A 22,483-nucleotide genomic window follows, 5' to 3' on the forward strand; every position below is an offset into this window, starting at 1 on the left:
ATATAACTGTCAACTCAGTTCTTCTCTCTCTCTCCACAAATGTTAGCTGACCTATTGGGTAATTCTAGCATTCTGTTTCACTTCAGATTTCCAATGTCTTTAACCGGCCGCCATTAATTTCCTTCTATTTCCTTCATTTAGGTGTTATTAACAAGTCTTTACTAATCTCTCAATTAACAAATCTCAAACAACACAGCTTTCTTTATTATCTAATCCTTTCCAGTCTCCATTCTTTCAAGGACTTGCCATTTACTCCTTCTCCCATTCTCTGCAAATTAAAACACTTTTTAATTTTTTCTAGTTCTGATGAATGGCCATCAACCAGAAATATTGACAATGGCAGAAAGATAAATGCTGCTCAGGCAAAACTTGAAACCTCTGCCATTTCAATACTGCCATGAAGGTATGATGGCAGCGAGAGATTGGATGAGATGTTACAGTAACTAAATCCTGAAGGAAAGTACCTCTGTATTGCACAATATGAAGGACCAGGCTAAATCACATCAACAAATCCCTGGGGTGGGAAATGAATTTGCAATTTTTGGCCTGGTACCATTTGTGATTCCGCTAGAATGGACCAAAAGCCTATTTTGTGCAAACAAGCTAAGAAAGCAACATTGCACAATATTCTCTCTGTTGTTATTAGCAATTTATAGCACTTTGCAAAAGGCATCAGTGTCTACAAATGTGTCTTCATTTTTTTTTTTAAGTGAAATGTTTGCTGGAGGTATGGTCAAGCAACAGATGATCTTGGGCTATTAACAACTCTAAATTTGAAAAAAAATATAGCTAGTTTCATTTCTAGCTTTTGAAGCAACCAACAACATGGAAAGATGATGGCCACTTTTCTCTTATGTGGTGGACTTGACAACAGGAAATCCAGCTAAAGGTGGCCACATACATTCCGGAATGTTATAAAGTTAGCCCAAAGTCAATTTTCATTTGTCTTATTTTGCTAACTTCGGTGAAACAAAGAATACACATTTGTGAGACCACGCCACTGCACTTACATATACTGTGGTGCACCCGTTTTAATGTTGCCAATGGTAACCTTCACGTCGTCCTCATCACTGTCACTGTCAGTGTCGTCCTCTTCACCATTTTGTGACACCTAAAAATACAAAAATCCTTTACAATCACACTGTTCCATCCTCTTCATGCAGATCTGGATAATATTATCAAATAAACTCTATTGCTAGGTGGTTGATTATTCCTTTTTCAAGAGCTTATCGGGATTCTATTGTCAATTTCTTAGGTCTATTTAAGTTGGGGAAGGAGCACACTGGTGTTTTAATAAATTGTAAATCCAGCAGTTCATTGATGAGAGAAAGGATTCTCTGCTCCAAGTGCAAGAATCCTCCAAGAGTAAAGCCAATGTAGTTTCAAATCAGTTTTTAGGAGTCTGCAATTCAGCTGTGCATCATTTCGGGTTCAGACATTTTGGTGCTCACATTTTGGCAACAGACACTTTAACCAAAAAAAAAGAGGGACTTCTGTACCCCTTAGGATATTTTGGCACTCACACCTTTTGGATTTGGCCTCAGCTTTGTACACCATGCCAAGCAGTTATTTTTAAAAATAACCCAATTGCCTGCTGCACGATACTGCAACCAACATCCACGTCTTTCACATGTAGATTCCTTCAAACATTCTGAAGGTGGATCGAGCAAATATTCCAAGACATTGTTTGGCTGCTTTAGTTCATAGCAGTGAAACTAAAAGGCAACAATTAAGATCAAATGGATCTGCAATGAAAAATATTGAACACACTAGACTCTGCCCTCGTCGTCAGACCCTTTTATTAGTCTTTTGTTTCTTTCTTTCATAAACCTCTGTTTTAACTATCTATAATGTCTTATATTTCACGATTTAGAGCGAGTAAAAGCAGAAATTGGCTTTTCAGACTGATGACCAGAGTTATAAAAAGAAGTTGCAGTACAGGATTATTAACTAGCTCATCCTTCAAATTCTGAAACCTCTTATCAGCAAAATGGAGAAATTAATGTCATACTAATGCAGCTGGGGTCAAAAGCAGCACCCAAGTACAAGATGACAGAAGTATCTGTACAATCCTTTCAACTAAAGCTGCCGCTCAGTGGGATAATATTGCAATTTTAAATCTACTGATTCTAAAATTATCCATAAAAATATTTCAACTCAATTAAATAAAGAATGTAATCTAATGATAAAAAATAAGAAGAATACTGTTCCAAAACTTACACCTTCAGCCATTTCCAAGTTGTTGACTTTGAATTCAGTTGCCGTCTTCTGCAGTGGTTTTACAGGGTCTTCATTCCTGCATATGCAAATGTATTAAAATGAGTAGCTACAAGTAGGATTAAACAATTTGATACACTTGAAAGGCTTCAAAAACTGCAACATTATGTGACTCCATTATTTGCTTTATATTTACAATTAATACATTGATATTTTACAATTGTTGCCTGGAAACTAGAAGTTATGATTATATGCCAATAGCCACACTTTAATTGTGAGCTTAGATAATGTAGTCATTTGCACAGCAAGATTGCTTTCATAGTTGGTTGGCAAATGTTCAATTTAAAAAAAAATACTTTTTGTGGTGTGCTCCTTTGTAAAGATAACCTCACAAAACTCCAGCTAATGATAAAGCACAAAATGTATTTTCCACATAGATTTCTATGTGCATTTTTTTTTTATATGCAAAGCTACTGAATTAGATACAATATATTAAACCCAAACTTAAATGGTTTCTATTAACCTGCAAAATGTTTATGTCAGTTAACACCTGAGCAAGAAATCCTTTCTGCATAGAGCCCAAGAATGGAAGTAAAAGAAAAGGATGGGAAAGAGATTTTTATGATACAAGCAAGCAGTTTCTCAAAACAAATGTTTAGTCACAGAAAGTAGATCTCTGAATGTTTGATAACCTGCTTTATTTCACAAATCTCATCAAAAATATTGCTTGCTGAACTTAGCAATAATAGAGAGCAAAAGTGAACTGAAAAAAAAAATCAGTCATAACAAATAATACATTTTGAAAAATAAGCTAAAATATAAAAGTAAATACCAATTATGCAGAGTCCAGATTGGTTTTTAAACCTACACGTTCAGCAGACTGCATATAAATATTTTTAAAACATTTACAAATGTTTCACAATTCTGGAAAAAAAAACATGAGGATATCTAGCTTGTATGCCAATTAGTTAAAAGAACTGAAAAACCAGAGGAATGGAAAAATAGAGCTAGGAAGCCCAGGAGAATAAACTTACATTTTAAATTTCTTTTTCGACCCAAGAGCCCATGCCACCCAAATTACACCCAAGTAACTTTCAACCCCGGTACTTTTTGAAGGGTGGGAGGAAACCTTCGCAGATATGGGGAGAACATACAAACTCCTTACAGACAGAGCCAGATTCAAACCCAGATCACGGCTACAATAACCACACCACCCTCAAATAGAAACCACCCTGCCAATAAAGAACAGATCAGAAAATAATGAGGCAGATATTTTAGAATAGCATGGTGATCGCATCTGAAAAGACATGATTAAATAAACCACTTGCACAGAAATACAGGAATATTAAAATGTACAGAGAGCATTTAAAAAGCTTTCAATTGAATAAAGGGTTAAAACTATAGGACTAATAGCATGAAGGACATCATTCAAATTCTTAATGAAAGAGTAAAGGAATCCAAAGCATCCAATGGAATACCATTTTTTAAAAATGAGATACTTACACATCAACCAAAGCCACTTCTTCTTGCTTACCAGGATTTTCGTCTATAAATAAAAGAAAAATGGCATAATTCAATGGACAATTTCAAGCTTAATGATTTGGAAAAATAGCCAGAACTGTGCAAAATACACCCTTCAGATTGAAACTGATGGGATGATTGACCAGCCTTGAAATTGTTGCAATGCTAAACTTCAAGTACACTTTGCATCCAAATGTCATTCTGTTGCTCATTATGTTAAATCTTTGCAGTATAAGTGGATCTCCAGTAGGTAAACTTGCACTGTCTGAAGAATATTCCAGTATTGTTTAGTCAGTGGTGGTTTAAAAACTCTTCTCGATGAGCCCTGCATCGTTCTTCAGGGTAGCCTAATTACAATAACAGGGTTGTCCTTCATATAATAAAATCTTTAGATAAAAAAGATAAAAACTATCAATACCATTCCCTCAAAACCCCAACCAATTCCATGGCTCCAGCAATTATTCTCAGGCAAATCCCAATCTCATCTGTGCAGGGATGCTGGAGTTTTCCAAAGTAGGATCATAACCAACCTTTGATTCAGCAGGAATTAATTTAGTATCATCTTCCTACCAACAGAAACATAATAGTTTACCATTAAAACAGAACCAAAATGATACGCAGGCTAATTGTGTTAAATGATGGAGAGATGGTGTTTTTGAGTAAACCTCTAGAATTTCCTGTTGGTGGGAATAGTGTGGACATGAAAGATCAGGGTATGAAGGTTAATGGGAAATTGATTCAGAAGAGAACTTGATTCTAGCATAGATCAACCGTGAATGGAGCAGGCTTGTAACCGGGTGGTTACTCCTTTCCAAATATCTTTTGTCCTTGAATGGACAAAAACTTCATATACAATTTTTTGGGGGTACAGGATTCTTCAATTTACAATCATTTCACATACTTTTGTTGCAACTCATTCAACTTTTCAGGCCAGTCATTCTCAATGGCCCCCTGGGGACTACAGCACATCTAAGAGAGGGGGGCGGGGGGGACATGAACAGAAATTATCATTTTTTTTATATAGTTGGTAGGAGAGAAGTACAGAAGAAACCAACTAAATTTGACTGTTTCACAGGGAAGGGGGCCCATGAACTCTGAGCAAAGTCTTAAGGGGGCCATGGCCTAAAAAAAGGTTGAGAATGGTGCTTTGGGGTACATGTTCAGTTAAAGAGTAGGGCAGCAAATGGAGGAGAGGCTGGCAGATGCAATGATAGCCAGGCTTGTACGTGATTGTGAAGAAGACGCTGTTACCCATCTTCACTGATTTGCAGTCTGTAAACAAGAAGTCAAGGATCCATTTGCTGAAGTGGGATGCTGAAGCCTAGATCCCACCCAAAGTTTGGGAATGAGTTTGCTTGGGACTATATTGGTATTGAAAATAGAAGTGTGGTCTATGGACAGTAGTCTCATATCAGTCTTTAGTAACCATGTATTTCATAGCTGAGTGGAGAGTCAAGGAGTTGACATCTGCCCTAAATCTGTTTGAATGGTAGGCAAATTGAAATGGGTCAAGGCTGGCTGGTGAGCCATGACCAGCCTCTCAAAGCACTTAATGATGGTGGATGACAGAGCCTCTGGTCATTTTGGCATGATATTGTGTTTCTTTGGATCTGGAAGAAAGTAGGAATTGAAGCCTGTTGCAGGAGGAGACCAAAGATTTCTGTGAATGATATGTGCAGGCTAGGGAAATCTTACATGGTCAGTAGTGTTAACAATCCTCAGACAAAATAAAAGCTGGTGTCCAAAATGTTATCACTGGAATGAAAAACATGTTACAAAAAGCAAAGATATTATAATGAAGAAAACAGAAAAGGGATTAAAAACAGAATCAGTGTCACCTGCCCCCAAGTTTCATCCAGGAAAAGCAAGTCATTTAGGAAAGACGAAAGAATGTGGAGGACAGAGGGGTTTTAGTGAATTTGCTGCAAGTCCCAATATGTTGAAGGACAGAAAGTCTGAGAAAAATCAACTCAACTGCTTAGTATTTGTTTTGTGGGGAGACATCAACTGTATATAGCACGGCAAAAGGGAATTTTCTCAAGCAGAAGCAACTGAATATAAATCTTCGTCCGCAAAGCCAAGCCAAAGAGGAGAGAGATATATATATTAAATGTAGTTGGTCAGAGAGAAGCATAGTAGAAACCAAAACTTGACTGCTTCACAGGACCCACAAACTTTGTGCAGAGTCCTAGGAGAAAAGGTTAAGACTAGCTGGCTTAGACCACTGTGGGCAGTCTGGTTGTCAGATGACAGTAAGGACGTATTCATGGTGGATGAGTGCTGAGGACATTTACCAGGATTTTACTAGGATCAGAGGACTTTCATTATGGGAAGAGATTGGACATGTAGGATAAACAGGCCTTGTTTTCCTGGAGTGATGCAGGTTGAGAGGTATATAAATTAAAAGACATTCATTGGGTAGATAGTCAGTAATTTTTCATCCCATGATAGGGGTATCAAAAACAAACCAGCGTAGCTTAAAGGTGAGAGGAAGTTTTTAAAGGGGATGCAATTAGATGTAAATCTAAAGTTGGAACATTTTTTTATTCAACTTGGCAATGTCCAAAAGTTAGACAATTTTGGTTAGGGGTAGGTAATTTTTTGGGATGAATTAATGGGGTCAAATTCCCACAGGACCTGATGTTATTTTTACTTAGTAATATTAAGGTTATAAAGCCAAAATTAAATTTAAATATTTATCAAATTGAATTTAGCAGTTTCTAGAAAATGTGTAACAATATCATGGAAGTCAGAAATAGATTTAGGCATGAAAGATGGCAGGCAGAACTTCGTGGTTGTACACCATTAGAGAAAATTACTTATAATCTGCGAGATAAATAACATTTTTTGGAAAATATGGAGCCCATATTTATAAAATTTTGGTTTGCATGTATGATTGACTCTGAAGACCTCACTTCTTGGTAACCTCCAATAGATTTTTCTGTATAAATGTTTTATTTTCTTGGCATTCTCCAGTTTTTTCTTTCTTTTCTTTTTTGCAGGGGTTGAGTGGATGGGTTGAGGGGGATGGGTGTGTGTGATATATATATATATATATACCACATGTATAATTTTTTTTGAAATAATTGAATGTAATGTAATTACATTGTGGTTAAAAATTTATGTATTAAAAAAGGGGATGCAAGAGGAGTTCTTTTACAGAACATGGTTGATATCTGAAACTGTCAAAGGAGCTGGTGGAATTGGATACAATCACTAGGTTTAAGAGACTGCTCGACATAAAATGATATCACAGATAATCTCTTTTCCACACTGTGTGCTGCCATCTTACTTCTTTCTACAATTGAGTGGGCAAAGCCACTGAGCTGAGGAATGCATGGTTATATGCACAAAACCAATAAAGCAAGATCTTTTAGAGGCAGGTTATCTGGCAAGTGCAGAGTATTAGTTAATAAGAAAACAAAATTCAGCAGTTTGTTTCTTTAACAAATGATCGAGGCAAAAAAAAATGAAGGAAGGAAGAACTTGGATACAAAAGAAAGAGGTGGAAAATGCGAAAAATTTAATTGTGCATTTTTTTTAAAAGAACAAAATTATTTGTAGGAAATGAGACCACATTAAATAATTAACTTGCAAGGTTGAAGAGGGTGCTTGTCATTCCAGTAATATAAATCTCCATTTAAAATTTATTAATCATATCATTTACAAGTCATAATTTTCCTTAACATGTTAAACAGGCAATCAATCAGTAATAGCAGCAAGTTCATTAAATTCGTAGGAAAGTTCACAGTTATCTGGTTTCTTTATGAAGTTAACAGTGGGTGCACTGACAAAAGTTGTTGAGCAGTCTACTGATTCTCAATTCATGCTTAATTTTTTCATCTCAGAGTGCTTGAATTTTCTATTTATTTCAGTTCAGTTTTGCGATGTTTTTCAGTTATCAATTGGTTGACAATATCTGGCCACTTACATTCTTAAACATCCAGGCAAATACATCAACTCTTAGATTCTATTAAAAAATTGTCATTAAATATCAGTAATATCTGTATATTCAAAGTCATCCTCAAATCAACTCCTCACCCAAAATTGAACTTCACAAAACAATTATCCATCATGCTCCTGATGAGCACATTCTAATAGATCCATTAAAAAATCTAATCTGTGCAAAATTTTCTGCATTTTGGAAAATATTTTGGGCAAAATGCTTCAATGACGTTACCAGATTGCCATCACAGCAGTTTAAAAATATAAATACCAGTAATAAAAATCAAGACCCAAGTGGATTTTCCAGAGTCTTTTCCTCCAACAGAGAAATATAATTTCTATTTACACATGCAATTTATTTCATGGACATCAGTGCCCATTATTATTTTTAAATGACATTGCTTCCTCTGGAATGAACAAGTCAAATGCTGAATGAATAGGTGACCACATTTCAATGCCATTGAATCCACAACTGGCAGTCCTTCTGGAGCTGCTCTGATGGCAATACTGCCACTGGTGCAGACCCGTGGAGAGCAAAGTCTCAGTGTTCCCCACAGTTCCAACTGCCCAATACAAATGCTGTCAGCTCTGTACAGGCTTTAAGCAGCCTGTTAAAGGAGCCAACAGTGGTTTATTTTATAATCCTGCAACCACATGGTCTGACCCAAGATGGCAGCGCCTATGATAGGCAGCAGCAACTAGGGGTTGCAGAGTCCTGGGATCCGGAGGACTGGTGCAGGGCACCAGAAGACAGGAAGACCATGCCCCTGTTTGAGAAGCAGAGGAGACGAACCATGGGACAGTGACCATGAAGGTGGACCAGTGAGGGGCTGAAGCACAGGCTGTTGATGACAAGGCGAGGAACTCACACAGTCTGTGGGCTGATGGCAACTGTGGTCAAAGGACTAACACCAGGCTGCGGACTGCTGGAGACTGGCTGGAGGGGTACTCAGGTATCAGAACTGGAATGCAACAGGGTGCTGGAAGCTGCCTGTTTGTGTCAGAAGTGTGCACCTGGAGCTCAGGTTGCCGATGGTTTGGACTAACGGCTGTGTGGCTGTGGGAGCACTGCAAGTTAATCCATGGACACTCAATATCTCGGGGGGGGGGGGGGGGGAGGGGGGGAGAAAAGACTCTCTATTGCTTCTCTTTCTCTGGCTGTAAGGGGCACTGGGCTATTTTTGCTGATAGCGAATCTTCATCTGCCTTAAAGTAGACTTAAGGAAATTTCATGCAATATTACATTCCAAATGGTCTAGCATTTGCAAAGAAACTCAATGCATGTTCAAGTAACATCTCATCTTCTGACTTGGCACAGTGAAGTCCTGAATTCAATAGTTTCAGATAATCAGCCATTCCAATCATGGATCTCATTTCTGTTTATATTTTCATGTCATCTGCAATTTTTCTCTCTGGTGAAAAGTTTAGATTTCATTATCTAGAAAGCAACTATAAAACTGAATGCCAACACAGGTTATAAAAATCAGGGATTAAATAGGTCAAATTCCTGTTTTTAAGAAGTTGCAGGAATAAACTCATTGACTATGAATCAGTCAGTTTAATGTTGATGGTGCATAATATTCCCCAGAAACAACGATCAGTGAAAATTAACCAATTAACAAATTGATTAATTAAAGAATGCAGGTATGGATTTGTTTGAGCCAAATTTGTGAGATAATTTTCTGAAGAATTAACAGAGGGATTAATTGCAGTTCATGTGATATATAGTAAAACCCCTGGTATCCGGCACCTATGGGGAATGGTAGATGACGAACAAGTGTATTTTCTGGTTGCTTGAGACTTACTTTTAAAATAGCTCACAAAAATACCTTCATTAAGAATAAACAGTTTAAAAGACAAAAATACACTGAACAAACTTCACTTGCATTATATTTTATTTTAAGTCACATTCTTTGAAAATATTTAACCGTCACTACATCTGCAGCTCCTTCCATGGACCAATCCAAATGACAAGGTAACCCTAATGTTTCTTTCCCCCCCCCCGCCCCCCATTAGATTGGTTCTGATGCAGACTCTGGGGACAGCAGAGAACCAAGTACAGTGGAGGGTAAAGAAGAAATGGAAAGAGAGAGGGGAAGGAGTTACCTAAAAGGAGGACAATCTCCCCATCCGCTGACTTCCTCCAGTCGCTCACTGATGTGACCGAACTGGTGCTAACAGCGCACAAGTGAGGTGAATTTTATTTCCAAACTTGGAACGTCATGTTGCTACCGAAAAATATTTCGGATAACTGAGAAGTTCTGATAAGCGGTTTTCAGATAAATTGAAATGTACTGTACTGGTTTTACTGCAAATAGATTCTGAGTGGCACACTAAGAAAGACATGAAGTCTTTAGAGAGTGTGCCAAACTAAAATGATTTGATGAATAAGGGGTATTAGTTATGCATAGATGCTGCATCAGTATTGTTCTTCTTGTGATACAGGAATAAATCTTAAAATTATGAAGGGTGTCGAGAGCAATTCTTTGGGGTGGGATAGGGGCAGGAGAAAGAGGTGACTATCAAGAACTAGAACACATAAAATGAAGGCGATTGGTAACAAAGAAAAAGTAGGATTTTCTGGTTTCTGGCAAATTACTATAACCTGAAGTGCATTTCCCAGACCAAATTCAATTTGTGGGTGCAAAAAGGTTCCAGAAAAAGTTTCCAGGCTCTGGGACCATTGCTCTCTTTGAGATCTGGTATGGACTCAACTGGTCAGGGGCGGGGGATATTCCTATTGCAATTATAGTTTGGCTGAGCTATCATCTTTCAGACGAGGGGCCTGGATGCTCCCTCGGGAGGGCTGCAAGTTTCCCCACGCACAATTAGGAGGGACAGCTGGAGTGATTCCTGGTCCCTCTGGCCAGATCCTCCCATTCATCAGGGACGTGCCGTCCTTCACCTGTTCTCTTGTCGGGGGGGTGGGGGGACACACGACTCGGGCTCGCGTTGCTTTGCCTCCTGGGGGTCCTGCCCAGTTTCTCCGGCGCATTCACCTCCCATCACAGCGTCCGCCCGCTCATTGCAGCAGATGCAAACCTCGAACAGCCCCAGCCCCTCCTCCACTGCCGGCAGAGTCTGCACCAGCTTGGCGGACGTTGCAACTGCACGTCACCGTCTTACCTGGACGCAGACGGAGCGCCGCATTTTCGGTTCGGCCGACACAAAAGGGCATCGTCCCTTTAAGGGACCTGTTTACCCGCGCCCCAGTTCGTCACACTCACGAACTCCCGCATAAAAAAGGGTTCCCCTCCCCCCTCAACTCCCCACCCTCACCCCCTACTCCTCCCCACCCCCTCCACCCTCCTCCACCCTCCTCCACCCTCCCCAATCCCCCTACTCCTCCCCACCACCCCTCCACGCCCCCCACCCTCACCCCCCCACCCTCACCCCCTCACCCCCCCCACCCTCACCCCCTCCACCCTCACCCCCTCCACCCTCACCCCCTCCACCCTCACCCCCTCCACCCTCACCCCCTCCACCCTCACCCCCTACTCCTCCCCATCCCTCTCCACCCCCCACCACCCCCAACCCCCTACTCCTCCCCACCCCCACTCACCCCCACCCTCACCCCCTCCACCTTCCCCACTCACCCCCCACCCTCACCCCCTCCACCTTCCCCACTCACCCCCCACCCTCACCCCCTCCACCTTCCCCACTCACCCCCCACCCTCACCCCCTCCACCTTCCCCACTCACCCCCCACCCTCACCCCCTCCACCTTCCCCACTCACCCCCTCCACCTTCCCCACTCACCCCCTCCACCTTCCCCACTCACCCCCTCCACCTTCCCCACACCCCCACCTTCCTCACTCACCTCCCCACCCTCACCCCCACATATCCTCCCTACCCCCCTCACTCCTCCCCAGCCCCTCCCTCCCCCCTCCCCAGCCCCTCCACGCCCCCCTCTCCCCGACCCCCCCCCTCCCCCGACCCCCCCCTCCCCCGACCCCCCCCCTCCCCCGACCCCCCCCTCCCCCAACCCCCCCCTCCCCCGACCCCCCCCTCCCCCGACCCCCCCCTCCCCCGACCCCCCCCTCCCCCGACCCCCCCCTCCCCCGACCCCCCCCCTCCCCCGACCCCCCCCTCCCCCGACCCCCCCCTCCCCCGACCCCCCCCTCCCCCGACCCCCCCCTCCCCCGACCCCCCCCCTCCCCCGACCCCCCCCCTCCCCCGAACCCCCCCCCCCCTCCCCCGAACCCCCCCCCCCCTCCCCGTGGACGCTCACCTCCGTACAGCCAGCTCTCCTCCTCGTCGTCCAGGCCGCTCCCGCTGCCCGGCGCTGCCGTCGCCTCCGCGGCCGAGCTCAGCGCCTCCATGTCGGTGGCCATGGCCGGGGGGGGGGGGTGGGGGGTGGAGAGGAGGGAGTGGGGGGGGGGCGCTCACACGCGGGAGGTCTTGAAAGGAACTAAGACCCCTTGAACGAGGCGCTGGGCCGCTCAGACCGCCCTTCCCGCCGGCCGCATCCTCCCTCGCCCGGGTCCGCGCCGACGTGCGCCTCTCCTGGGTCATAGTGCCCATCCGCTGCAGGGACCGCACCGACCTCGCTCAGCCACCCGCATGACCGTTTAAGGGGCTCGGAGGCAAAGTGCTCAAAAGAAGGGTTGGCCGTCGGCTCATCTCCACGTTAATAACCCTGCAGACCCATCAGGTCCAGCAATGCAGCGACCCTTTTAAAGTTTGTTCAGGGCGCCTTTCAGATCATGACCAGGAAGGCTGTCCAAGTCCTCCTGCTCCTCTTGCCACTGGAGAGGGAGGGATTGCAGACAGGAGCCAATCCTGCGTTCTTCCCTCCACTTGCATTGCAACTCCGTCTTCTGCAAGAGTTCTCTTGGTGGATGGCTGACACTAGGCAAGTCTCAGGTTCCAAAAACAACAAAACCACGTCGTTTTGTAACACGAGTTGGGAGAGATCATCCAACAATTAACCGGAGTAACCAATGATCTCAAAGTATTGGGGAGGTCTTCTTGTTTAACGTGATCTTCAATTGAGCAAGGTTAAAGGACTGGAACCAATGGATGGCATTCAAAAATGGCAGGCTGGAGACAGAGTCATTGCTGGCCTAATTTGCTTACTTTATCTGCTGTGAATATTGTTGGTTCATATATGCAAAATATTTTCTTTCTCTGAATTAAAAAGATTTCCCCCCCCCCCTTATCCTAAAACAAACCGACCTGTTAATGTAATATGTCCTCGATGGAGTGAAGTCTGGTTTCTGTGATGTCACAGGTCGAGTTAACAACCCCTGGTGTTTATTCTTGTCCAGAGAGTTGGCACCTCCATACCAGAATGCTCTCCACGGTACACAAGAAGTTTATGAGAGTCTTCAGTGATTCCAAATCTTCTCAGACCAGTATAAGCGTTTAGGATTTTTCTTCACCTTATCTGCCAAAGTAATCTCATGGTTTTTTTTCCCCCAAAGCTCTCTGGATTTACCTCAAGGATTTTCCTGCATTTTTTATACTCAAGGACCTAATTTGTTCCTTGTTGCTTATATCTGCTATACACCTCTCGTCTTCTTAACCAGATCACCAATATCCCTCGAAAACCAAGATTCCTGATGCATGTTAACTTTGCTTTTAATCTTTGCCAAAACACAACCTATTCCAATCCATGCTTTCTAGATCCCTTCTCTTTTCCTCAAAATTGGCTTTTCTCCCATTTAGAATCTGAACCCAAGGATCAGGCCTATCCTTCTCCATAACCATCTTGAAACCATCTTGGACCCAAAGTGTTCCCCTACACATACTTCTGTTACCTGTCCTGCCTAATTCCTCACTGAAGATCCAATATTTCACTCTCTCTAGTTGGGACCTCAATATATTAATTTAGAAAACCTTTCTGAACATATTTGAAACACTTTAAGCCATCCAGCCCTTTTACAGTATGGGTGCCCCAATTCATACGTGTAAAGTTAGAAATTACCTAATATGATAACTTTCTGTTTCCTGCAGATGTCTGCTATCTCCCTGCAGATTTGCTCCTTCAAATCTCTCATAACCCCATTAATGTGGATATACCTTTCCCATTCCTCAGCTTCACCCATATAGATTCAGTAGATGAATCCTCTGGTCCGCCCTGTCTAAGCACAGCTGTGATCTTTTCCCAGGTGAGCAATGCTACTCCTCCCCCTTTATCTCTCCCACTCTGAAACAACTGAACTCTGGAACATTGAGCTGCCAGTCCTGCCACCAAGTTTCACTAATGGCCTCAACGTCATAATTCCTTGTGCTCTAAGCTCATCTCCCTTTCCTACAATACTCCTTTATTGAAATAGATGCTCCTGAGAACATTATTTACTCCACAACCTTTTGATTTCTGTATTTATATGCAGTTTCAAAATCATACTTTTCCTCCTCTACTATCTTCTCTGGTTTCCATCCCTTTGCAAATCTAGTGTAAACCCACCTAGAGCAGCACTAGCAAACCTTCCTGCAAGGATATTAGTTCCTCTCCCGTTCAGGTCCCACATTCCATGGAAGAGAGGCGAATGATCCAGACATCTTAAGTCTTCCCTCCGACATCATCTCTTTAGCTACGTGCATTATCCTCCTACGTCTAAGCTCACTAGCATGTGGTACAGGTAGAAATCCTGAAATCACGACTCTGAAGGTCCTGTCCTTCAACATCACACCCAACACCCTGAACTTTCTTTGCAGGACCTCATCATTCTTCCTACCCGCGTCATTTGTCCACAACATTTGGCTTCTCACACAGGAGGAGCTGTTTCTTTGGTGCATCTCGGAATTAAAATATATTTAGCAGTGTGTACACGCTCTAACAAGCTCAGCCAAAGCTGGATTTGGTGCAGGCAGCATCACCATTTAATTCAGAGAGAAATGCTCATATGGGAAGAAAGCAAATATTAATTTTATAGAGAGTTTAAACATTTTAAAATCAATAATTTAAATTTTAGCAGTTTAGGTTTCTTTAGTATTTGACATTCGCAGACAATATTTTTGACATCTGGCTATGTCTGGGGCATAGCTTAACCAGTTACCAGATTTTTATAGCACAATGTATAAAATCATGCTTTTCTAACATAGGGTTAGGATCTGAGGAAAGGATATCCAGCCACTGCATTTAATTCTGATCAAGATAACCAATTCTATGCAAGTCACTTTTAACATTTTTTAAAAATATGATGCAAGGCAATACTTTGGAGGAAAAAAAAGTAATTTGGGAAGAATGATGATTTCACATTAGTGTGTGGTTAGCTCTATCATCTCCAGAGACTGAAAGTGCTATACTGTATAGGAATTAGATGGTCGTAATGACTATATGAAAATACTTAACATTACCACCTGCCCAGAATCCTAAACCCCCACATTAACCCATGCAAAATTGAAATGGTGGGTTGATAGTATTTTTGTAATAATTACACATGAAGACTTAATAGTAGGTGAACAGAAGAAAGTCTAAAAATCATACTATAATTAAATTCACTTTATTTACACATATTGATAAATGGCTTGGTAAGTGGAAAAACCATCAGCTGAAAATAATACATTTCAGAAATAGACAAATAGTTAACAGTTGAAATATTACATAAGATTCAAAACAATTATAAATAAATGGTAGAACCAAAGGCCTGTTAAAATTTTTTTAATGCCTTGTACAATTCACAAGTATAGCATTTTACTGTTTTGGCCAATGCTTTTTCACAAAACAATAGATGTTTAATCAGATACTTATCCATTGCTTTACTGTACATTCAACACTTTAGCATGTATTTTAAATAAAGAACTTGAAATACAGTGCAAAGACTAATGTTTAAGTACTTTTTTCCTCCTCGTGGTTAATAATTCACAAGCCAACAGTACAGAACCATGATGAACTTTTGCAAAGTTGACTCTTTATTCTAATATCTTTCAATATCCTTCTGCTGACATCAGTTAAAAACTAATATGCTTCACTTGATGCTTAATCTGTCAAATAATGTTATGAAACGATGAAAATTAACAATGTGTGTTCTGCATTTCCCATTAAAAATGCAAATAATAGCTTTCATTTTGACCTACAAACGTTGAATCCATCATCTATCTGCATTGTAATCTTGATTGCTGGAAAAAAAATTAAACTGCTTTTATAGACAAGTGGACTCCAACAATTTGCATCAATTTTACGTTCATCACGTAAAACTACAATTTTTTTAAATTGTTTCCACAGTTGACATCCATTTATAGCACGTTCAAATTAAAATAGAACTTGAAACTTGTGATTTAAAAATATTTGAAACTGAACATTGCTTTTCTTTTAAAAGGTCAAAATCTAAAAGATTTTAAAAGATATTGTGCAGGAATATCAGGGTTGACATAGCTATCTCCTGAATATTTCAAATGGGGCAGCATGGTTGGCGTAGCGGTTAGTGCAACACCTTTACAGTGCCAGTGATTGGGACTGGACGGGGGTTTTAATCCCGCGCTGTAAGGAGTTTATACGTTCTCTGTGTCTGCGTGGGTTTTCCCCGGGGGCTCCAGTATCCTCCCACTGTTCGAAACATACCAGGGGTGTAGGTTAATTGGGTGTAAATTGGGCAGCATGGACTCGAGGGGTGAAATGGCCTGTTACCATGCTGTATGACTAAACTTTTTTTTTAAATTTAAAGTTAATATATGTTTTCTATCCCTTTATGTTGAAAACATTTGGCAAAATGTACAATAAATAGGCAACACAAAGCGAGTATGCAGGAAACAGCTTTCTAAGCACACAAGTTTTAAAAATCTGATTCAAATTAAATTTGACCTCATTACTACCTCTTTCCTATTACAATGTTAGTGAGTTGAGTGTATGTATATATATTTTTTTAATAAACCCACCCAAGATTAAGGAAGTATATGGCAGGTTTGGTTCATTTTCTGTATGGTAATCGATATGCTTTGTGTTTATGGAAACCCATTCTAATAATTAGAAGCTACTGTGAAATAAGTTCATTTGGCACAATAAACCAAGAAGGGTTCTTCTGCAAACTGACCAACAGGTTATCTCTAACATCGCGCACAGCTGTGGATAGAGCACAATTTATAAAATGTAGAATTACAATGAAAAGGAAGATAAATTTGCACCAAGCAAGCACTGTTATGGGTTTATTCAGGAGGCCCATAACAATGCAGGAAAAAAAAAAAACTGTCCTTAAGCCTATTAATGTGTGTTTTCAAACTCTTAAGGGGAGAAGGGAGTGGCCTGGTGTTTAGTGGGTTTTTTCAGGATGTTTTTCCTAGGTAGCTATCCTCTGAGATGTAGTCCATGGAGGGGAGCGAGAGGGAGAGATTTTGTTATACTCTGAGCTGCATTCTCAGTACCTTCTGTAGTTCCACGTCAGGTCATTGGAGATATTTATTCAATTGCAGTTTTGATATATATTATTATTTGGATTTGTTATTTATGTTTAAAGACAAAATTCTCATCAATTTTAGTAGTTTGAGGAATTACCTCCACAGGTGCAACTATATACTTATTTTGGCACTTCCACCATATCTCAATCAATGTTACTTATTTGAAAAACTAGTTCAAACTTACCTTTGACAAATTCATAAAAGTTCTAGAAATAAAGGAATATATGGGCTCATGGTGGAAGGGAGAGTGATAGATTGAGGCAGAGGGGAATAAATAAAAAGGAGTCCTCAATAATGAACCAGATAAAAACTGATTTGATTAGACATTATTAAGCAAAAAGGACAAATCTATGGAGAAATTCAGGAAAGGAATTGTTTACGAGTGAAGTTCAGTATCAGGACGGTGCATGGAGAGCGAAAATGGCCACTATAAAGAGCAGTTACTTCTACCTCCTGTGTTCTCCTCTTTCATCTCTTCTGATCGACTTCTGGCCCTCCTATTTTTATCCACCATCTCATTATGTCCCTCCCCAAGGAAAGGGAGGAAGTAAAAAAAAAGCATAGGAGGGTTATTTGAAATTGTAAAATTAAAATGATATTCAATTGGTTTGTAGACTACCCATAGACAACATGTTGATCCTCCAGTTTGGGTTGGGCCTCATTTGGCAGCAGAGAACATGCAGTTCAGAATGGGAAGGGTAATTGAAATGCCATGCAAACAGAACTCAGGACAGAAGATGTGAACTCTGCTCTGCAAATCTTGATCTTGCTGATGTACACGAGCACAGAACAAAATAGAAAAGATTGGAGGAAGTGCACATGAATCTTGATCTCATCTGAAATGGTGGTTCACATCCCTGAAAGTGCTGCATCTCCTGTGGTTGCAGAGGAAAGTTCCAGGGGTCAGAAATAGGTGCACAAGAGAATGAGGAGGGAGCAGTTTCTGAAGGCAGAAAAGTGTAGGGTGGGAAGGATGTGGCTAGCGATGGGATCCTATTGCATTTGGTAGAAATTATGTGCTGGATGTGGAAGTTAATAGAGTGAAAGGAGAGGACAGGGAAACAAATTCTGCCTTTTGCTTGGGGAAGAGATTGAGAGCAAAAGTCTAAGAAATGTAAGAAATGCAAGAGTACTCCATCAACTCTGGTAAAAGAAAAGCCAGGTTTCCTGAAAGAAGAGGACATTTCAAATGACCTGAAAAGGAAGGTCACATCTTGAGTAGATGGAGCTGAAACAGAAACTGGGAGAAAGGGATGGCATCCTCACAAAAGACAGAATAGGAAGAGATGTAGCCTAGGTTATTAAGGAGTGAGTGAGCTTCTTGTAAATGTCAGGATAGTTTGCTTCTGAGATAGATTCAGAGAGAGATCCAAAACAGGGTAAGAAATGTCAAAAATAGTCCGTGAATTTGAGGGTGGAATAATAGCAAAGAAAGAGATAAAATTGACAAGTTCCACATGTTCAGAAAGCAGTACCAACACTGCTATTGATATAACGGAGAAAGTTGGGGAATGATACCAAATATTTGGAACAAGGTCTTTCCATAAAGCCAATGAAAAGATGGGCATAGCTTGGACCTATACAATCGTCTCTGGCTACACCTTTGGCTTGTAGGAAGTGAGGAATAAAAAGAGAGGTTGTTCAGGGCAAGAACAAGTTCTACCAGGAAGATGAGAACTAGTTGGACTCATGTTGCAGGAATAGAGGGCTTGATATGATGACCATCCATAATGAAGATGAGGCAATTGGAGGCCAGGGAATCGTAAGCTGTCGTAATGGTGGTTGGCTTGCAAGGTGTCCTGAATGTATATGGGAAGGGACTGAACAAGGTATGATGAATAAGTTCAGAGGATTAAAAGCAGGAAGAAATAGTAGGCCTACCAGGAAAGGCTTGTTTGTGGATCTTGAGTAAGATAGAAGGGGGAAGTGCAAGGTTGAGTGCACTAACATGGAACCATCTTTATTTAAATAATGAAATTCTTAGAATAAGGTACGAGGCAGTGTGGAACCAAACACATTAAACAGGGTGTAACTGGGTACTGTGGCAGGATAATTATGGTAACTATACTGATTTTATTTCCTAATCCCCAGCACAAAAATGGCTATCTTCTATGATCATAAAACAGTTGAACGGAATGCAATAGGAGTACAGATTGAGTTCAAGATGCTAGTTATCTAGCATCTCAAACAATATGGAAAAAACAAGAGATTAAACGATCATTTTTAAAGTTCGGAGGAACAACTCTTCTCTCTAAATTAGGTCTAGTGATGCATTTACATGCAAAATTTGCAATTGAAATTAACATTCAGAATAAAAAGTTCAACAACACAAAACTTCACTAACCTAGTCTCCAGTTTCTTTGGAGACAAATATTCCAATTCCACTTGAGCATGCTTTGGAGTAAGAGAAACTTGTACATTTTTTTTGCTGAAGCAAATAATGATTTTTTTTTTCCTACAATAATAACTTCCATTACTTGAGTACTACTTGACAGGAGTCAAACCAATGAAGCCAAGAATTTGTAAATTTAAGGAAGGACTAACAAAATGAAGCAAGGACTAATAAAGCAGGTCTTTGTCTGCAAGGGTTAGGTGGGTGTGATAGAGGCCTCATCATGTGGATAATCTGATTACTGGAACCATAGGAAAACAAACTTCTTTTGCTATATGCTTAAATCTTTCAACCGATTGTTCCTTCATCTCAAAATTAGATAATATTCAACATTAGTTTAAATGACTAGCACATTAAAATTTACATTTAATGACCGAAATGCTGGAGAAAATCAATTACTGTCAGAAATATTGAGGGAGAAATTAGTTTTTGGATGTGACTATCTGTACTTCCCTTCAAAATTGTAGCTCTGTCTGATCTGAATTTCAGATGTCAAGCACAAGTAGTGGCTGATGCTTCATGTCAATTTAGCACACATTTCCTCAACTCCACTTGGTCATTTTCAAATGCAGAATATATTAGATTTTTTTTTCCCAACTTCATTGGGAGATATTTTTCCTCCATCAACACCAAGGCACTTTCTCTTCCAATTGCATTGCTTATCTTATTATGAATACAGATTGAAATCTACGCAAACATTGTCACATTTAATTAAAAAAAAGTCCTTCTATATTTTACTATTCCTGGGGTGTAGTAAAAGAGCAACATTTTGTAAACATTAACATACCACACTGTACAATATGAACTTAAGCATTATGTACAAGACGGAATTTCTTTCAAAGTGATACACCTCAGGCTTAATCAAGTGAGGGAGAGCAACACTTCAAAGAAAAAATAATATGTGCAAAATATGCTTGTGAAGGAAAAATACATTAGACAGGTATCTACACTCACGACAGTAGATTACTTTTACAACAGGTGTATTGGCAGTCATCTGTTCAAGTATCTACAAGGCACTCAGGGTAGGAATGATATGCTTTTTCTTGATGGTTGGCCTTTTTTACCCCCTTAGTCCGGTCGAAATATAGGAAATTTTGGTAAGAATTCTATTAGTATTACCTATAAAGATTAAGAGAAAAATAGTTTGACCTGAAACAGCAATTAGTGTTGAACATTTAAACATTTTGAAGACAGCAAAACAAAGATCTAAAATGTTCAGAGAACATTAGTGTGCAAATATTGATATAAATTACATATAAAAAATAAATTTGTGTAAAAGAAGAAAAAGTGAGTTAATGTCTGTGGTTCGCTGTCCATTCAGATGGTAGAGGGGAAGAAGCTTAAAGTAAAATATGAATTTTTATATACCCACACATTTTATACGCATTATCTACAAACATTGTTATGTTTCACATGTTCTAAACTAAGCAGGTGAGCTTCAGGATTCAGATTTCGACAAAAGTTATTCTTGAACTATCTGTTAAGAATCAGATGTGTGGTGGCAATGACCTTACTCACTTGTGTCTCCTTTCCTCACTTTAATTCAAGGTCTATAATTGGTTAGACAGCTGTAACAGCTAATAAGTTCCAATCCCAGAGACATTGAGAAGATTTTACTGAATGACCTGCGCATTTCTTGTTGTGAAAGTTGATCTACAATGATGTTGGAAGTTTCAGGATTTTGACGAAGCAAATCCATGTTAGGCTAGCGTGCAAGGTGGGGATGCAGATGCTGCGGCCTAGTGTTGCATACAAAATGATGGCGAAGCTCAGCAGGTCATGCAGCATCCATGAAAAGTAGTCGGCATTTTGGGCCCAAACCATTCTTCAGGTGTGATTTCAGGCCTGAACAATGGTCGTGCCTGAAATTTTCCATGGATGCTGCATGACTTGCTGAGTTTCTCCAGCCCTTTTGAGTTATAAGGGGTTAATTATGTTTGTAGGTGTTGTTGCCGCCATGTACAACCTCTTGCCTCAGTGCATTTGCACATTTTATTCATTTCAACCATGTTAGAAGGAATGAATTGTCAGTATGTTGGATGGTGTGCCTTATTCTGCAGAGTATCAAACCTCCAGTTTCATAACTGCAACCAAACGTTCTGTATTTTATTCTGGTCACTACTTTTACCTTGTCGATAGGGGTTGGTAGAGAGGGTGGTGCTGTGCTTCGAGTTGGGAAAACCCCTCACCAAATAAACATAGCTCATGAATTACTGTTGTATCCACTTAGGTGACCTGAAGCTTCCAGTCAAAGAAGGGGTGTGGCCATGCAAAGGACTTAGATATGTTTTGGTTGAGCTCTTCGTGAAGAGTTAAGACGATTAAAATCTCAAAATTAAGAATTTTTTTTCCCCCACCAAAAGTGGATAAAGTAAGTACCAAGAGACCAAGGCAGCAGAAAACAAAAGCCAAGGAAGTTTCTACTTAACCAGGAACATGGAGCAAGAGCCTGAAAGGGAACAGTGCAAGAATGGCCTCAGGACCAGCAGATCCTGGCAGAGCTGGGGAGTCAGGACAAGAACTGGAGTAACCAATCTGTAGGTGTCGAAAGACATGAGAGACAAGTTTGAAAGGATGACAAATTAAATAAATCGTTGAAGACAAATGATAGGATAGGCTAAAAGCTATGCAAAGAAAAGCTATGCAAAGAAATAGGAATCAGACAAACAAGGTCTGCTGGACAAGATTGACCACATGGAGAATGTTGGAATTATTGGACCGAGAAAAGGGATCAAGGGAAGAGATCCGGTGAACTTCTTTGAAACATGGATCCTGCGAGTTCTGAGAGAAGACAAATTCAGAGAAAAATTACATATTCAAAAGGCTCACTGGACCTTCGGACTCAGAAGAACTAGCGATTAGCAACCACGACCGGTCCTAGTAAGACTACTTGTGAGGAGTTTGAAAAGAATAAGGCAGCCAAAGAAGATTATTATGAAGAATGTTTATTTACATTTTTAAACTGTCTTTTATTTATTATTGAAAAGGAAATTTTATTGAAATGTTCACGGAGAGCTCAGTGAACATTCCCACGCTCTTTAAAAATTGTCCACTATTGCTATTTATAGTT

At 40.5% G+C, this 22,483-nt stretch overlaps 2 protein-coding genes across 5 annotated transcripts in view; both read right to left on the reverse strand.

The window, feature by feature from the left end:
* The window catches only part of LOC138740359 (pre-mRNA 3'-end-processing factor FIP1-like), a 38,487-nt gene extending 26,293 nt beyond the window's left edge, over positions 1 to 12,194 (reverse strand). For 2 of the 4 annotated variants that reach the window (XM_069892895.1, XM_069892893.1), the window contains exons 1-4: positions 11,914 to 12,193; positions 3,721 to 3,763; positions 2,221 to 2,296; positions 1,011 to 1,111 (exon numbers count right to left, since the gene is read on the reverse strand). In XM_069892895.1, coding sequence (XP_069748996.1) covers positions 1,011 to 1,111; positions 2,221 to 2,296; positions 3,721 to 3,763; positions 11,914 to 12,016 — 323 coding nt within the window. In that variant the 5' untranslated portion in view covers positions 12,017 to 12,193. Of the gene's footprint in view, positions 1 to 1,010; positions 1,112 to 2,220; positions 2,297 to 3,720; positions 3,764 to 11,913 lie in introns of all 4 variants that reach the window. The other 2 variants (XM_069892896.1, XM_069892897.1) reach the window with 2 other exon arrangements.
* Positions 12,195 to 20,376: 8,182 nt separating this feature from the next.
* Positions 20,377 to 22,483, reverse strand: part of LOC138740362 (cysteine-rich hydrophobic domain-containing protein 2-like) — a 38,796-nt gene continuing 36,689 nt past the window's right edge. Inside the window, exon 6 of the mRNA XM_069892903.1 lies at positions 20,377 to 20,532. Coding sequence (XP_069749004.1) covers positions 20,482 to 20,532 — 51 coding nt within the window. The 3' untranslated portion in view covers positions 20,377 to 20,481. The remainder of the gene's footprint in view (positions 20,533 to 22,483) is intronic.

Source organism: Narcine bancroftii, chromosome 8 (assembly GCF_036971445.1).
Source record: "Narcine bancroftii isolate sNarBan1 chromosome 8, sNarBan1.hap1, whole genome shotgun sequence".
In the NCBI taxonomy this organism is placed as follows: domain Eukaryota; kingdom Metazoa; phylum Chordata; class Chondrichthyes; order Torpediniformes; family Narcinidae; genus Narcine; species Narcine bancroftii.